The sequence below is a fragment of the Anolis sagrei genome, chromosome 5 (assembly GCF_037176765.1).
Source record: "Anolis sagrei isolate rAnoSag1 chromosome 5, rAnoSag1.mat, whole genome shotgun sequence".
In the NCBI taxonomy this organism is placed as follows: Eukaryota; Metazoa; Chordata; class Lepidosauria; order Squamata; family Dactyloidae; genus Anolis; species Anolis sagrei.
The window spans coordinates 4,619,370-4,635,717 of NC_090025.1; the positions used below are offsets into that span (position 1 = coordinate 4,619,370).

General features: G+C 44.9%; 1 protein-coding gene across 1 annotated transcript in view; it reads left to right on the forward strand.

Annotated features, from left to right (window-relative positions):
• LOC132775523 (CD209 antigen-like protein C) overlaps positions 1 to 16,348 on the forward strand; it is a 41,065-nt gene that overhangs the window by 23,603 nt on the left and 1,114 nt on the right. Inside the window, exons 5-8 of the mRNA XM_060776242.2 lie at positions 4,035 to 4,142; positions 9,741 to 9,827; positions 11,109 to 11,269; positions 14,739 to 14,842. Of these exons, the coding sequence (XP_060632225.2) occupies positions 4,035 to 4,142; positions 9,741 to 9,827; positions 11,109 to 11,269; positions 14,739 to 14,842 (460 nt within the window). The remainder of the gene's footprint in view (positions 1 to 4,034; positions 4,143 to 9,740; positions 9,828 to 11,108; positions 11,270 to 14,738; positions 14,843 to 16,348) is intronic.

The following is a 16,348-nucleotide window of genomic DNA, read 5'->3' on the forward strand; positions in this document are numbered from 1 at the left end:
CTCATAGGGCTTGTTCTCCAGACCCTTTTGTTAAGGGGTGATTAGATGTTCCTGATGTTTTCCCTCTGCTGTTTTGTTGTTTTAATTAGAGTTTTTTAAATACTGGTAGCCAGATATTGTTCATTTTCATGCTTTCCTCCTTTCTGTTGAAATTGTCCACATGCTTCTTATGGATTTCAATGGCTTCTCTGTGTAGTCTGACATGGTGGTTGCGAGAGTGGTCCAGCATTTCTGTGTCCAGGCTGGTTCATCAGGTGCTCTGCTATGGCTGACTTCTCTGGTTGAAGGAGTCTGCAGTGCCTTTCATGTTCCTTGATGCGTGTTTGGGCAATGCTGCTGCGTTTGGTGGTCCCTATGTAGACTTGTCCATAGCTGCATGGTATCCGGTAGACTCCTGCAGAAGTGAGAGGATCCCTCTTGACCTTTGCTGAAAGGACCATTTGTTGGATTTTGTTGGTGGGTCTTTAGATAGTTTGTATGTTGTGTTTCCTCTGCGGTCAGTGGTTCCCTTGACGTCTGGCAAGAACACTTTTCCTCTGGGTGAATCTTCGTCTTGACTCTTATGGCTTCTTCTCAGTTGTCTTGCAGCTCTTCTGATGTCTGAGGTGGAGTCTCCATTGGCCTGGAGAGCCCAGTTGAGGTGGTCCAGTTCATCTTGGAGGAGGTGGACTTTGCAGATTCTTTTGGCACGGTCTGCCAAGGCTTTAATGGGGCTTCTTTTTTGGCTTGGGTGATGGTTGGAGTTTTTGTGTAGGCATCTATCTGTGTGTGTGGGTTTTCTGTAAACGGTGTGACCCAATTGTTGACCTGGTTTGCGGATGACTAGGACATCTAGAAAAGGCAGTCTTCCTTCATTTTCTTTTTCCATGGTGAACTGGATGTTTGGGTGGATGCTGTTCAGATGTTCCAGGAACTAAGTTCTTGTGGGTTTTTCCGGGCTATATGGCCATGTTCTAGAGGCATTTCTCCTGACATTTCGCCTGCATCTATGGCAAGCATCCTCAGAGGTGAGGTCTGTTGGAACTGGGAAAAAGGGTTTATATATGTCAGAAAGATTTTATATACCAGATATATAAACCCTTTTCCCCAGTTCCAACAGACCTCACTACCTGCTTGCCATAGATGCAGGCGAAACGTCAGGAGAAATGCCTCTAGAACATGGCCCTATAGCCTGAAAAAACCCACAACAACCCAATGATTCTGGCCATGAAAGCCTTTGACAATACCTTTTGTCAATGGCTTCTTTCTTGTCTCTAACCTGTATTAGTCACTATCTAATATTAACAAGGCTTTATACATCAACCAATTTCCAAATGGCTATATGGCAGTGTAGATGGGGCCTTAGGTTGGATCTGATCCCAGATTATCTGCTTATCCCAGATGGTCTGGCAGTGTAGACTCACACTTTATTTATTTCTCGTATCAGGGCAGCCAGTCAATTATATTACATCTCTAACAGAACAAAGCAAACAAAAAGAGAAAATACAAAATGTGTGAGTTTGGTAGTTGATTAAATGTCCTTTGACCAGTATCTGTCCCCTTGGAGTGCCTCTGGTGTTGCCGCAAGGAGGTCCTCCATGGTGCATGTGGCAGGGCTCTGGTTGCATTGCAGCAGGTGGTCAGTGGTTTGCTCCTCTCCGCACTCACATGTCATGGATTCCACTTTGTGGCCCCATTTCTGAAGGTTGGCTCTGCATTTCGTGGTGCCAGAGCACAGTCTGTTCAGCGCCTTCCAAGTCGCCCAGTCCTCTGTGTGCCCAGGGGGGAGTTTCTCATTTGGTATCAGCCATTGGTTGAGGTTCTGGGTTTGAGCCTGCCACTTTTGGACTCTCACTTGCTGAGGTGTTCCAGCGAGTGTCTCTGTAGATCTTAGAAAGTTATGTCTGGATTTAAGTCGTTGACGTGCTGGCTGATACCCAAACAGGGAATGAGCTGGAGATGTCTCTGCCTTGGTCCTTTCACTATTGGCTGCTACTTCCCGGCAGATGTCAGGTGGTGCGATACCGGCTAGACAGTGTAATTTCTCCAGTGGTGTAGGGCACAGACACCCTGTGATAATGCGGCATGTCTCATTACGAGCCACGTCCACTGTTTTAGCGTGGTGAGATGTGTTCCACACTGGGAATGCATACTCAGCAGCAGAGTAGCACAGCGCAAGGGCGGATGTCTTCACTGTATCTGGTTGTGATCCCCAGGTTGTGCCAGTCAGCTTGCCTATGATATTGTTTCTAGCACCCACTTTTTGCTTGATGTTCAGGCAGTGCTTCTTGTAGGTCAGAGCACGGTCCAGAGTGACTCCCAGGTATTTGGGTGCGCTGCAATGCTCTAGTGGGATTCCTTCCCAGGTAATAATCCTCAGAGCTCAGGATGCTTCTCTGTTCTTGAGATGAAAGGCAAATGTCTGTGTTTTAGATGGGTTGGGGCCTCAGCTGGTTTTCCCTGTAATAGGCAGTAAGAGCACCTAGAGCTTCGGAGAGCTTCTGTTCCACCATCTCAAAGCTCCCTGCTTGAGCGGTGATGGCACGATCATCAGCATAGATGAAACTCTCTGTCCCTTCTGGCAGTGGCTGGTCATTTGTGTAGATGTTGAACATGGATGGAGCAAGCACGCTCCCGAGACTCATACTGAAAGGGTGTCAGAAAGATCATACTGACATTTTCACCTGCGTGATGTTGTTTGAGACAGTAGGGAGCGCCATGTGATCAGGCAATGAATGGTATGTTCCATTTTGTTGGTTTACGCAGTTGTAAATGAAGTCAAAAGTTAAATGTTCTGTATGTGTCATCCGCATTATTTTTCTGTACCAATAAGTTACATAGTTCCTTAGAATGCTTTGAATGTATGCCAACAGTATTAATATTTTCTGTCTTTGGGAATTTGAGTTGGAGTGATTCCATCCAGAGGCCTCACTGGTCGAAATAAATCTGCATTATTCTTTTCCCATTTCAAGTAAGGCTTGGCGTGTTTCCTAAAAACCTACCATCACAACATAATCCAGCTCAAAGCATATAATCATAGAATCATAGAATCAAAGAGTTGGAAGAGACCTCCTGGGCCATCCAGTCCAACCCCATTCTGCCAAGAAGCAGGAATGTTGCATTCAAATCACCCCTGACAGATGGCCATCCAGCCTCTGTTTAAAAGCTTCCAAAGAAGGAGCCTCCACCACACTACAGGGCAGAGAGTTCCACTGCTGAACGGCTCTCACAGTCAGGAAGTTCTTCCTCGTGTTCAGATGGAATCTCCTCTCTTGTAGTTTGAAGCCATTGTTCCACGTCCTAGTCTCCAAGGAAGCAGAAAACAAGCTGGCTCCCTCCTCCCTGTGATTTCCTCTCACTTATACATGGCTATCATGTCTCCTCTCAGCCTTCTCTTCTTCAGGCTAAACATGCCCAGCTCCTTAAGCCACTCCTCATTGGGCTTGTTCTCCAGACCCTTGATCATTTTAGCCGCCCTCCTCTGGACACTTTCCAGCTTGTCAATATCTCTCTTGAATTGTGGTGCCCAGAATTGGACACAATATTCCAGGTGTGGTCTAACCAAAGCGGAATAGAGGGTAGCATGACTTCCCTAGATCTAGACACTATGCTCGTATTGATGTAGGCCAAAATACCATTGGCTTTTTTTGCCGCCACATCACATTGTTGACTCATGTTTAACTTGTTGTCCACGAGGACTCCAAGATCTTTTTCACACGTCCTGCTCTCGAGCCAGGCATCCCCCATTCTGTATCTCTGCATTTCGTTTTTCCTGCCAAAGTGGAGTATCTTGCAGCTAATCTGGGATCAGATCCTGGGATACAGGGCAGTGTTGATCCAGCCTCAGTTTTGGAGGTAGCTTAGGGCCCTTCCACACAGCCCTATATCCCAGAATATCAAGGCAGAAAATCTCATAATAGCTGCTTTGAACTGGGTTATTTGAGACCACACTACCTTATATTCCAGTTCAAAGCAGACAATGTGGGATTTTATTCAACCGTGTGGAAGGGGTCTTAGCTGAGTTTTCTGCATCTGTCCTTCCTTGATACCTCTAGATGTTACATTGGCTGAAGAAAAGACCCACCCTCTGGATGAACCCATGAAGAAGCTGAGGCACACAATGGCCACGGGACTCCGAAGCCCAAAGCTCAATTACGAAAATCGTAAGTAGAAGGGGGAAGAATGGTTTGGTGACATGCAGAGACACACGCATACATACATACATACATACATACATACATACATATATACACATAGTAAGCATGTGCAACCCATGATTCTAAATGGTTCTAAAGTACTTACAAAACTAAAGTTCTGGTTGTGAAAACTAGGGGGCGCTGGTGCTTTGCTTCTGCAGTGTTGCTAAAGTTCTGGTGGTGAAAATTTCAGAACTCTAACAAAACTTTCAAAATTTCATTATTATTTCATTATTGGTGATTTTTATGACAGAACCTATTAGGAACTGCCATTTATCATGAAATTTTGAAAGTTGTTGACCCTCAGGAAGTTCTTCCTAATGTTTACATGGAATCTGAAGATGGAAGGCCGACTGGACTCTGTACCCGATTGTTTCCATCACTGCCTCGAGGCCGTGACTGGATGGCTGCGTGCCAGCAGGTTGAGGGTGAATCCAGCAAAGACGGAGATCCTACGGCTGGGTCAACCAGGCAGTGGGGACATCCAGCTGCCTACCCTGGATGGCGAGGTGCTACGCCTGTCATTGTTGGTCAAGAGTCTGGGAGTCCTTTTGGACCCTCTGCTGACGATGGAGGCCCAGGTCTCCGCCCTGAGCAGAACCGCCTTCTTTCACCTGCGGCAGGCTAGACGGCCAGCCCCCTCCCTGTCCAGGGACGACCTAGCTACGGTGATCCAGGCCACAGTCATCTCAAGACTGGACTACTGTAACGCCCTCTACATTGGCCTTCCTCTGTCGGTGATCCGGAAGCTCAAGCTGGTACAAAATGCAGCTGCTCGGCTTCTTGCGGGAACTCCGATGAGATGCCAGATAACCCCAATCTTCCTGCAGCTGCATTGTTTACCAATTGAGCACCAGATCACTTTCAAAGGGATGGTACTCACCTTGAAGGCCTTGCATGGTCTGGGGCCAATGTACCTGAGGGACCGCCTCACCCCCTACTAACCCCAGAGATCCCTCCATTCTGAGGACCAAGATCTATTGGAAGTCCCCAGTGTCAAGACCTTGCGTCTAACAGCAACCAGGCGCAGAGCCTTTACAGCAGTGGCACCATCACTCTGGAATACTCTGCCACCTGAAGTCCGTGCCTTGCGGGACTTACCAGCTTTCCGCAGGGCATGGAAGACATACCTGTTTCGACAGGCTTTTAATGTTTGATATTGTTGTTTTTAAATTGTTTTAAGTTTTCAGTTCTTCTGGGTTTTTTCGGGCTGTATGGCCATGTTCTAGAGGCATTTCTCCTGACGTTTCGCCTGCATCTATGGCAAGCATCCTCAGAGGTCTGCTGGAGCTGGGAAAAAGGGGTTTATATATTTTTTAATTTCTGTTTTGTAAAGCTCAGGAGGCTCCTAGTCAGTTGTATTCAATCCAAGGAAAGAATCAAGCTGCTGCTAGTGAAAGGAAGCATAGAAACAACACCTGCCACCTTTAACATTCTTATCCCTGTTTTAAGTTTTGTTAGATTTTAGCTATTCTTGTAAGCCGCTCTGAGCCCCAGGGGAGTGGCGGCATATAAGTTTAAATAATAAATAAATAAATAAATAAATAAAAATCCCTTTTCCTGCAATTTGAATCCATGACTCCATTGGATCCTAGATTCTAGACCAGCAGAAAACAAGCTTGACCACCCTCCTCAATGGTGCATCCTTTCCAATATTTAAACATAGCTCATGTCCCCTTATCTCAGGCTTCCTTTCTCCAATCTTATTTCAAGCTTCCTTTCTCCAATCTCCCTAAGGCACTCCTCATACAATTTGGTTTGCAAACCTTTGGTCATTTTGGTTGCCCTTCTCTGGACACCTTCCAGGTTGCCCTATACCCTTCTTGGCTTGTGGTGCCCAGAACTGGACACAGGGCTATTTTTCCAGGTGAGAGCTGGCCAAAATAGAAGAGACCATGGAACCTGCATATTTGCAATGAGATCTCTGGAGATACACTCTCAGAAAATTTGTTTCCGGAGAGTCAATATAGCCTAGTGGTTTGAGCATCAGAGTATGACTCTAGGGACCAAGGCTTGGACGCCTAAAACCAATGGGCTACCTTGGGAGGCCCCTTCTACACAGCTGTATAAAATCCAGATTATCTGCTTTGTACTGGATTATCTGGCAGTGTAGACTGCGGACGCTTCCACACAGTCATATTGCTGAAAGGCAGCACCAGAAATGTTGCAGCATAGATAGGAGAGCTACTATCAAGAGAGACCCTTTCCGGAGCAAAGAAAAGTACTGCTTTATTTCCAGCTGGGACTCTGGTGAGGAGTTGTGTCCAAAAGCACCAGAGCCCCGATATAGGCGTTGACTATGGCTCTTATACCCTCCAATTGCAGTCAAACAAAGAACATGCTTCTACATACATTGACATCATTCTCTACGTCATTTTAGCATCATAGGAATATCAAATTCTACCTTCCAACATATGAAAGGCATGTCTCTGTGTCTTTCTAAAGAGCAAGCATGCAGCTTATATTCATCAATCAAGGGGCTTACTTTGAATTGTCAGGAGAAAGGAGACATAGGCTCTCCTTAATTAGTACCAGTCTCTCTCTCTCTGGAATATATAGATAACATGCCCCCCTTCTCCTCCCTCCTGCCCGTGCCTTGGACACAGATCTCCTTCGGCATTCTTTCTAATACAGAGAGAGAACCTGATTTTTCTATACATTTCAGTGCTTGTAAACTACATACAATTTATGCATAAATAAATATCTATATTTCCAATATCTCCTCATCAATATAACCCAGAATATCAAGGCAGATAATCCACAATATCTGCTTTGAACTAGAATATCTGACTCCATACTGACATATAATCCAGCTAGATTTTATACAACTGCGTGGAAGGAGCCTCTGATAATCCAGTTCAAAGTCGATAATGTGCATTATCTGTTGTGTTGCTGTAAGTTTTTCGGGCTGTCTGGCCATGTTCCAGAAGCATTCTCTCCTGACGTTTTGGCTGCATCTATGGCAGGAATCCTCAGAGCTTGTGAGGTCTGTATGGCTTCTGGAACATGGCCATACGGTCCGAAAAACTTACAGCAACCCAGTGGTTCTGGCTAGGAAAGCCTTCGACAATGCATTTATTTATTTATCATGTCAGGAGCGAACCAAACAGTTGTTAATGCCCAATGTTTATTTTAAAAAAAATAATTTATTACATCTGGCCTGGCAATAAGGTTTAAATTCTCTGTGTTATTGTTTATATGTAAGTTATATTAATTGTACTGTTTTATTTGCTTGCTGTTTTGTTTTTACTGATGTGTTGTTGGGCTTGGTCTCATGTAAGCCGCCTCGGGCCCCTTTGGAGAGATGGTGGCAGGGTATAAATAAAGTTGTTGTTGTTGTTATTATTATTATTATTATTATTATTATTAAACAAACAAACAAAACACAAAGTTTGCAAACTTGGCATTATAGTAAATGTCCTTTGACCAGTAGCTGACCACTTGGAGTGCTTCTGGTGTTGCTGCAAGAAGGTCCTCCATTGTGCATGTGGCAGGGCTCAGGTTGCATTGCAGCAGGTGGTCCGTGGTTTGCTCTTCTCCACACTCGCATGTCGTGGATTCCACTTTGTGGCCCCGTTGTGGACTCCACCCTGTAGCCCCATTCCTAGGGTGAGTCCACACTGTTTGCTAAATCTTCAGCATGTCCCTCCCATCTTGAATTGAGCTGCAAGGCCAGGATTTTTGGTGGTCTCCCCTACCTACCATTAATATTAAGGTCAACATGATGCTCTGCTTCACATGTGTCAAACTCAAGGCCTGTGGGCCGAATGTGGCCTTCCATGTCCTTTTATGTGGCCCTCTGATGGGGAGATATTGGAAAAATAGATCTTTATTTATGCATATATTGTATGTACTTTACCAGCACTGAAATGTATAGAAAAATCAGGTTCTCTCTGTGTAAGAAAGCCAGCAGGACAAAGAAGGAATGTTGAAAGCGGGGAGAGAAGGGGGTTCGCAGCCTGGGAGTGATCCTGGACTCATTGCTGAGCCTGGAGCCCCAGGTTTCAGCGGTGGTCAGGGGAGGTTTTGCACAATTAAAACTTGTGCGCCAGCTGTGCCCGTACCTTGGGAAGTCTGACTTGGCCACGGTGGTCCACGCTTTGGTTACATCCCGTTTAGATTACTGCAACGCTCTCTACGTGGGGTTGCCTCTGAAGACTGCCCGGAAGCTTCAATTAGTCCAACGTGTGGCAGCCAGACTACTAACAAGAGCGGGGTACAGGGAGCATACTACTCCTCTGTTGCGTCAGCTCCACTGGCTGCCAGTCAGCTTCCGAGCACAATTCAAAGTGCTGGTCTTAACCTATAAAGCCCTAAATGACTCCGGCCCAATTTACCTGTCCGAATGAATGTATCCTCCCCTCTGAACCATCAAGATTGCTAAGATCATCTGGAGGGGCCCTGCTCTCGTTCCCACCGGCCTCACAAGTGCGTCTGGTGGGGACGAGGGACAGGGCCTTCTCGGTGGTGGCCCCTCGACTCTGGAACTCCCTTCCACTGGAGATCAGAACTGTCCCTTCTGTCTTGACGTCCAGGAAACAGGTGAAAACTTGGCTCTGGAAATTGGCATTCGACGAATGAGCCACGATCCTGTGATATGGGTGGATGATGACAAACAATGATTTTTTTGATGATGACTGACCATTGTAATTACATGACTGTAATTTGCTATTTTAATGTTTTAGTGTGATTTAAAATATGATGTTTTTAATGATTGACTGTAATATTGATGTTGGAAACTGGCCTGAGTCCCTCGATGGAGGTGAGAAGACCGGTATACAAAACTACCAAATAAATAATAAATAAATATCTTAAGGTTGGCTCTGCATCTCATGGTGCCAGAGTGCAATCTGTTCAGCACCTTCCAAGTCACCCAGTTTTCTGTGTGCCCAGGAGGGAGTCTCTCATTTGGTTTCAGCCATTGATTGAGGTTTTAGCCTGCCACTTTTGGACTCTTGCTTGCCGAGGTGTTCCTGCGAGTGTCTCTGTAGATCTTGGAAAACTATTGATTTAAGGTACTGAGGTGCTGGCTGATATCCAAACAGAGGATGGGCTGGAGATGTCACTGCCTTGGTCCTTTCACTATTGGCTGCTACTTCCCAGCGGTGGTGCAAGTTCTGTGTAATTTCTGCAGTGGTGTAGGGTGCAGACACCCCGCGATAATGCAGCATGTCTCATTAAGAGCCACATCCACTGTTTTAGCGTGGTGAGATGGTTCCACCCTGGGCATGCATACTCCGCAGCAGAAGTAGCAAAGCACAAGGGCAGATGTCTTCTCTGTATCTGGTTGTGATCCCCAGGTTGGACACTGCATTATCTGCCTTGATATTCTGGATTATATGGCCCGGAGTCTCTTCAGCAACCTCTCCTTTCCAAGAAAGGACAGAGCTTGGGAGAGGATGCAGATCTTCCCAACCGTTCTAGTTTTCTGTTCTTGGTTTGTTCATTTCAACTTTTGCTTTGTTTTTGAGAGATAAGGAGGCTGAATGTCAATAGTATTGCAAGCATAGAAAGGGAAAGCGAGGAGGAGGAAGCCCTTCATCTGACACCAGTCATGTTTTCTAGCCTCGAAGGTAGCAGACGAAGTACTGAAATTGCCTAAGCATATAGAAGAAGCAGAACACCTCTACAACCAACGGAAAGCCAAGTATCGTAAGTCTTTTAAGTACTTACTGTAAATATTAGTCTTGGATTTATGAATGCTAAGGAGTTCTATTTGTGGCTAGAGTGACAAATCTATTCCAGATTTTAGCCTGACTTTTAACAGAACGATAGACGGTTCTGTTGTGAAAGAAAGGACTTTGGGCAATTTTCTGCAGCTTAGTGGTTTAACCCAACGGTGTGGTAAGCTCGGCCCCTAAAAGGTATAAAAATGGAATAATAAAGATGAGGGATTTTATAAATTCAGATGGAATACTTACTTACTTATTTACTTAGGCGATCCCTCGTAGTCTGAGGATGATGTTCCTCCAAGTGTAGTATCCTGGCAGTGGGTCCATAGGTGACTGTGGTGCCCTATTCTTGATCCGTATCTTCTCCCAGAGTGAGGGTATTGGTTTCCAGGTGGAAGGCGGTCCTGGTTGGGGTTGACTTGATGTGCCTTCCTCTTGGCACGCTTCTCTCTTCCACCCTCCATTCATCCAAATTCTACAGCACTGGTGGTCACAGCTGACCTCCAACTGGAGTGCTCAAGGGCCAGGGCTTCCCAGCATGCTGGAAGGAGCAAAGACCACCAGGATTGAAGTGATGGTCCTCTGCCATCAACTCCGCTGGACTGGCCATGTTGTCCGGATGCCCAACCACCATGTCCCAAAGCAGTTGCTCTATTCTGAACTCGGAATATTGGTCGACAGGAAAAGACGGGCTCAAAGCCAACCTTAAAAACTATGGCATAGACACTTAGAACTGGGAAGCCCTGGCCCTTGAGCGCTCCAGCTGGAGGTCCGCTGTGACCAGCAGTGCTGCAGAATTTGAGGAGGCACGAATGGAGGGTGAAAGAGAGAAACGTGCCAAGAGGAAGGTGTGTCAAGCCAACCCCAACCGGGACCACCTTCCACCTGGAAAGCGATGCCCTCACTGTGGGAGAAGATGCAGGTCAAGAATAGGGCTCCACAGTCACCTACGGACCCACCGGCAGGATACTACACTTGGGACTGCCTTCCACCTGGAAACCGATGCCCTCACTGTGGAAGAAGATGCAGGTCAAAAATAGGGCTCCACAGTCACCTACGAACCCACCAGCAGGATACTACACTTTGAAGACCATCATCCTCGAACTACGAGGGATTGCCTAATATATGAATATATCCTGAGTGACTCATTACTTAGTACTTGGATGTGAAGTCATTTGGATGGATGTGAACATGGATGTGAAGTCAGCTGTTCCCAACCTGGACCCAACATAGTATCTTCTACATTGCCTTCTTTTTTCAGAATCCCTCTTTAAAAAAGGCTTGAGGTCTTCAGGGGGCTGGCAACTTTTTGGGAAAAATCTCTACTATATTTCGAAGGGACAAAAGAACTGGTACGATGCCGAGAACTTCTGCGTGTCCAGAGATGCCCACTTGGCCTCCATCCTGAGTGAAGAAGAGCAGGTGTGGTATCTGGCTTTCTTTCCCTTCTGGTTCTGAAAGAAACTGCTCTATCTTCATGTCCAATCTCAGCTCTCTCTACCTCCCCATTGTACAAGTATCTCACAAAGTCTTTCAAGTGTTACTGTGATCACTTCCTAGGGTGAGTCTACACTGTCTGCTAAATCTTCAGCATGTCCTTCCTGTGCTGTCACACCCAGACCCTATAAAGATAAAGCTAAGATGTGCTTCTCTCTTTGTCTGGGCGGACCGCGGGGGTCTTTCTTTAGAAGCTTGAGATTCCCAGCAACTGAGGCTACTTGAGATTCCCAGCAACTGAGGCTTTGAACATCAAAACAGAATATTTATTTCTCAAAGTCCTTGCAGACTTGGCACAGCTTGTAAAAGTTACAAACAAAACAGTCCATTGATGAAACAATAGAGATTATCTTTCTTTCTTTTTCTTCAGTTACTGAGGTAACCTTTCCCCAAAAGGCAGAAGAAGATCCTGGGATCTTTTCACCCTAACCCTGAGCTGCTATGGTTAGAAAAAAGCAGGTTTTTCCCCCCTTATCTATAGCTCAAGGTTAGCTTTGGAGATGAAGTAATGCTCAATAATACTCAATGACTCAATATTTATCTATAACTCAATTGCTCAATTACTCAATTGCTTATCTATCTATCTATCTATCTATCTATCTATCTATCTATCATCTATCTCAATTAGCTTCTTTATCTATATCTTCTTTATTTTTATCTATATAACTTCTTTATCTATATAATACCTATTCTATCTATCTATCTATCTATCTATCTATCTATCTATCTATCTCTATAGTACTCAATATCTATAGTATCTCAATCTTCCTACCTAGTTCTCAACCAGTATCTATGTCTTAATCCCAATAGTTCTTATAATGGTTTTTTCAGAGTTACCTGCCTGACCAACAGCACATCTGAAGCTTTCTTTCCCTACTGAAGGAGGCAGGGGAGATTTCCAAAATGGAGATCTCAACCCAGGAAAAAGGGCAGCCCCTAGACCCAAAGAGATACTTTCTGAACCAGTAGCTGCAAAAGGGGCCTGCAGGCTGGCTTTCTAGCCTCTAATGCTGTTAACTTTCAGAGTGCAGCTGAGATTGTAGCAACCCTGGGGAAATGCAAAGGAACACTATCCCATGTAACTAAAAGGTAATGCAAACTATGCACCTGGAAGACGGAACACCTCCCATCCTGAATTGAGCTGCAAGGCCAGGATCTTTGGTGGTCTCCCCTGCCTACCATTAATATTAAGGTCAACATGATGCTCTGCTTCACATGTGTCAAACACAAGGCCTGTGGGCCGAATGTGGCCTTCCATGTCCTTTTATGTGGCCCTCTGATGGGGAGATATTGAAAAAATAGATATTTATTTATGTATATATTATTTGTACTTTACCAGCACTGAAATGTATAGAAAAATCAGGTTCTCTCTGTGTAAGAAAGCCAGCAGGACAGAGAAGGAATGTTGAAAGCGGGGAGAGAAGGGGGACCGGTTATCTATATATTCTAGAGCAGCGTTTCTCAACCTTCCTAATGCCACAACCCCTTAATACAGTTTCTTATGTTGTGGTGACCCCCCAATTTGGCACAAATACCCAATACACCCGAATTTGAATACTAGTGGGGTTGGGGGGGGGGGTTGCTTTTGTCATTTGGGAGTTGTAATTGCTGTGATTTATAGTTCACCTACAATCAAAGGACATTCTGAACTCCACCAACAATGGAATTGAACCAAACATGGCACTCAGAACTTCAGTGACCAACAGAAAAAACTGTAAGGGTTTGGTGGGCATTGACCTTGAGTTTTGGAGTTTTAGTTCACCTACATCCAGAGAGCACTGTGGACTCAAACAGTGATGGATCTGGACCAAACTTGGCACAAATACTCAATATGCCAAAATGTGAATACTTGTGGAGTTTGGGAAAAATAGAACTTGACATTTGGGAGTTGCAGTTGTTGTGATTTATAGTTCACCTACAATCAAAAAGCATTCCGAACCCTACCAACAATAGAATTGGGCCAAACTTCCCACACAGAAACCCCATGACCAACAGACAATACTGCATTTTCTGATGGTCTTCAGAAACCCCTCTGACACCCCCTCACGACCCCTCCAGGGGTCCCGACCCCCAGGTTGAGAAACACTGTTCTAGAGAGACTGGTACAACATAGCCCAGCATCTTCCTTCTAAGTAAGGAGCCTATCTCTCTCCCTCCTGACAGGTCAAAATAGGCCCCTTGATTGATGGATGTAAGCTGTAAACTGCTCCTAGAAAAAATATATAGAGAGATTCCTCTTGTATGTTGGAAGATAGAATTTGATATTTCTATGATGCTAAGGTGACAAAATGATGATGTCAGTGAAATGGCAGGGAGAAGGTTTGAGGAAAAAGAGACAAAGAGAGTCCCGGAGGTCTCAAAAGCACAGATTTTATTTCCAGCTGGGGCTCTGGAGTGGAGCTTTGTGTCCAAATGCACCAGAGCCCCGATATAGGCGTTGACTATGGCTTTTATACCCTCCAATTGCAGTCAAACAAAGAACACGCTTCTACATACATTGACATCATTCTCTACGTCATTTTAGCATCATACGAATATCAAATTCTATCTTCCAACATACAAAAGGCATGTCTCTGTGTATTTCTAGCAGCAGCTTACAGCTTACATTCATTAATCAAGGGGCCTACTTTGACCTGTCATGAGGCTCCTTACTTTTTACTTATCTCTGTTGCTACTAGGACAGGCTTATCTCTCACCTGGAATGTTTCTTCACCTGCCCGTGCCTTGGACACAGATCTCCTTCAGCATTCTTTCTATACAGAGAGAATTTGATTTTTCTATACATTTCAATGCTTGTAAAGTACATACAATTTATGCATAAATAAATAAATAAATAAATAAATAAATAAATAAATAAATATTTTCCCAATATCTCCCCATCATCAGTGTATGTAGATGCATGTTTCTTTGTTTGCCTGCATTTGGAGAGGTATAGAAGGCAAAGTCAACACCTTTATCCGCACTCTGGTTTGCTTTTGGACACAATTCCTCACCAGAGTCCCAGCTGAAAATAAAGCCGTACTTTTCTTTCTCCAGAAAGGATCTCTCTTGATATTATCTCTCCTAATCTGCTGCAACACTTCCAGATACTGGACTACAACTCCTATCTTCCGTATAATTAGACATCATGACTAGAGCTGATGGGAGATGGGATGCAGTAACTGATCATTTAATGCAGTTTGAAATCAGTGTCGAACTGGACAGCAAACGCCCAGGAAAAGGCACAGAAAGGAAGCCCTTAATGCACATCCCCGCAGGATTCCATGACATTGAGCCAGGGCAATTAAAAGGAGGTCAAACTGCATTCTTTTTCCAGTGTAAATGAACCCTAAGACTATTATGAGTTGGCTAGGAGATGCATGCTGTGGGCTTTCACTTTCTTTCTTTTCTCCAGAATTACATCAACTCTCAGCTCAGCCATTCCACCTGGATTGGCCTCTCAGATGAAGAGGAAGAAGGCATCTGGGAATGGACCGATGGCTCCACTTTAGCCATACAGTGAGTCTGCCAAGGCATGTGCAGGAGGGGATGCTTCCAAATGCCTATCCTTGCGTTCTTTGTAATCGTTTGCAGCACTTACCTTGGAGTAGCCAACATGTAGTCAGAGAGGAGCGGGAATGAGGATATTGTCCCACCAATAAGTCTGCTCCCCAATTTCAGAGACCTCTAACATAATCAGTGTAATTAGAGACAGATCAAAGAAATAGGACAGAAAATACTAATGATATTGAACCCCCCCCCCCCCCAATACATCTTCAAAGCCTGGCTGGTTCCTGCCTGAGGGGAATCCTTTGTTGGGAGTGTTAGCTGGCTCTGATTGAGTCATACCTGGAATTTTCCTTTTTTAAAGTGTTTTTCTTTATATACTGTCCTGATTTTAGATTTTTTTAAAATTATGGGATCCAGAATTTGTCCATTTTCATGGTCTCTTCCTTTCTGTTGAAATTGTCCACATGCTTGTGTATTTCAATGGCTTCTCTGTGTAGCCTGGCATGGTAGTTGTTAAAGTGGTCCAGCATTTCTGTGGTCTCAAATAATATGCTGTGTCCAGGTTGGTTCATCAGGTGCTCTGCTCTGGTTGACTTAGTCTGCAGTGCCTTTCGTGTTCTTTGATTTGCATTTGAGCAATGCTGCTCCGTTTGGTGGTCCCTATGGAGCACTTAGAATGCAGAGGAGGGCGACTAAAATGATCAAGGGTCTGGAGAACAAGCCCTATGAGGAGCGGCTTAAAGAGCTGGGCATGTTTCGCCTGAAGAAGAGAAGGATGAGAGGAGATATGATAGCCATGTATAAATATGTGAGAGGAAGCCACAGGGAGGAGGAGGGAGCAAGCTTGTTCTCTGCTTTCCTGGAGACTAGGACACGGAACAATGACTTCAAACTACAAGAGAGGAGATTCCATCTGAACATGAGGAAGAACTTCCTGACTGTGAGAGCCATTCAGCAGTGGAACTCTCTGCCCTGGAGTGTGGTGGAGGCTCCTTCTTTGGAAGCTTTTAAACAGAGGCTGGATGGCCATCTGTCAGGGGTGCTTTGAATGCAATATTCCTGCTTCTTGGCAGGGGGTTGGACTGGATGGCCTATGAGGTCTCTTCCAACTCTAGGATTTTATGATTCTATGATTCTAACTTAGAGTTCCCAGGACAAGGGACTTGGAAATCCAACCTTGATCTCCCATCAAGCATAATCTCAAAACACTTAAGAATTCTAAATCTTATCCATGACATCATTCTTTCCCACACCTGGGTTCCCTTTGCTTATGTTTGAGCCTCTGGGGACAATGAATTTGTCCCTGCTTCGCATGATCTCTTCATAACTGTAATAACTGAGTTAAAGGCAGAGCTCCTGTCTCCTCCACATTCCTTTCAGAGTCAATCCCTGGAAGATTCTTTTTCTGTTTCCCTAACAACAGATCTAACCAAAACATTCCCATCATCAGGAGGAACACTTTTGTTTTCCCCCACAGAAGTAACACGGTAATCCACACTCTGGTTACATCCCGTA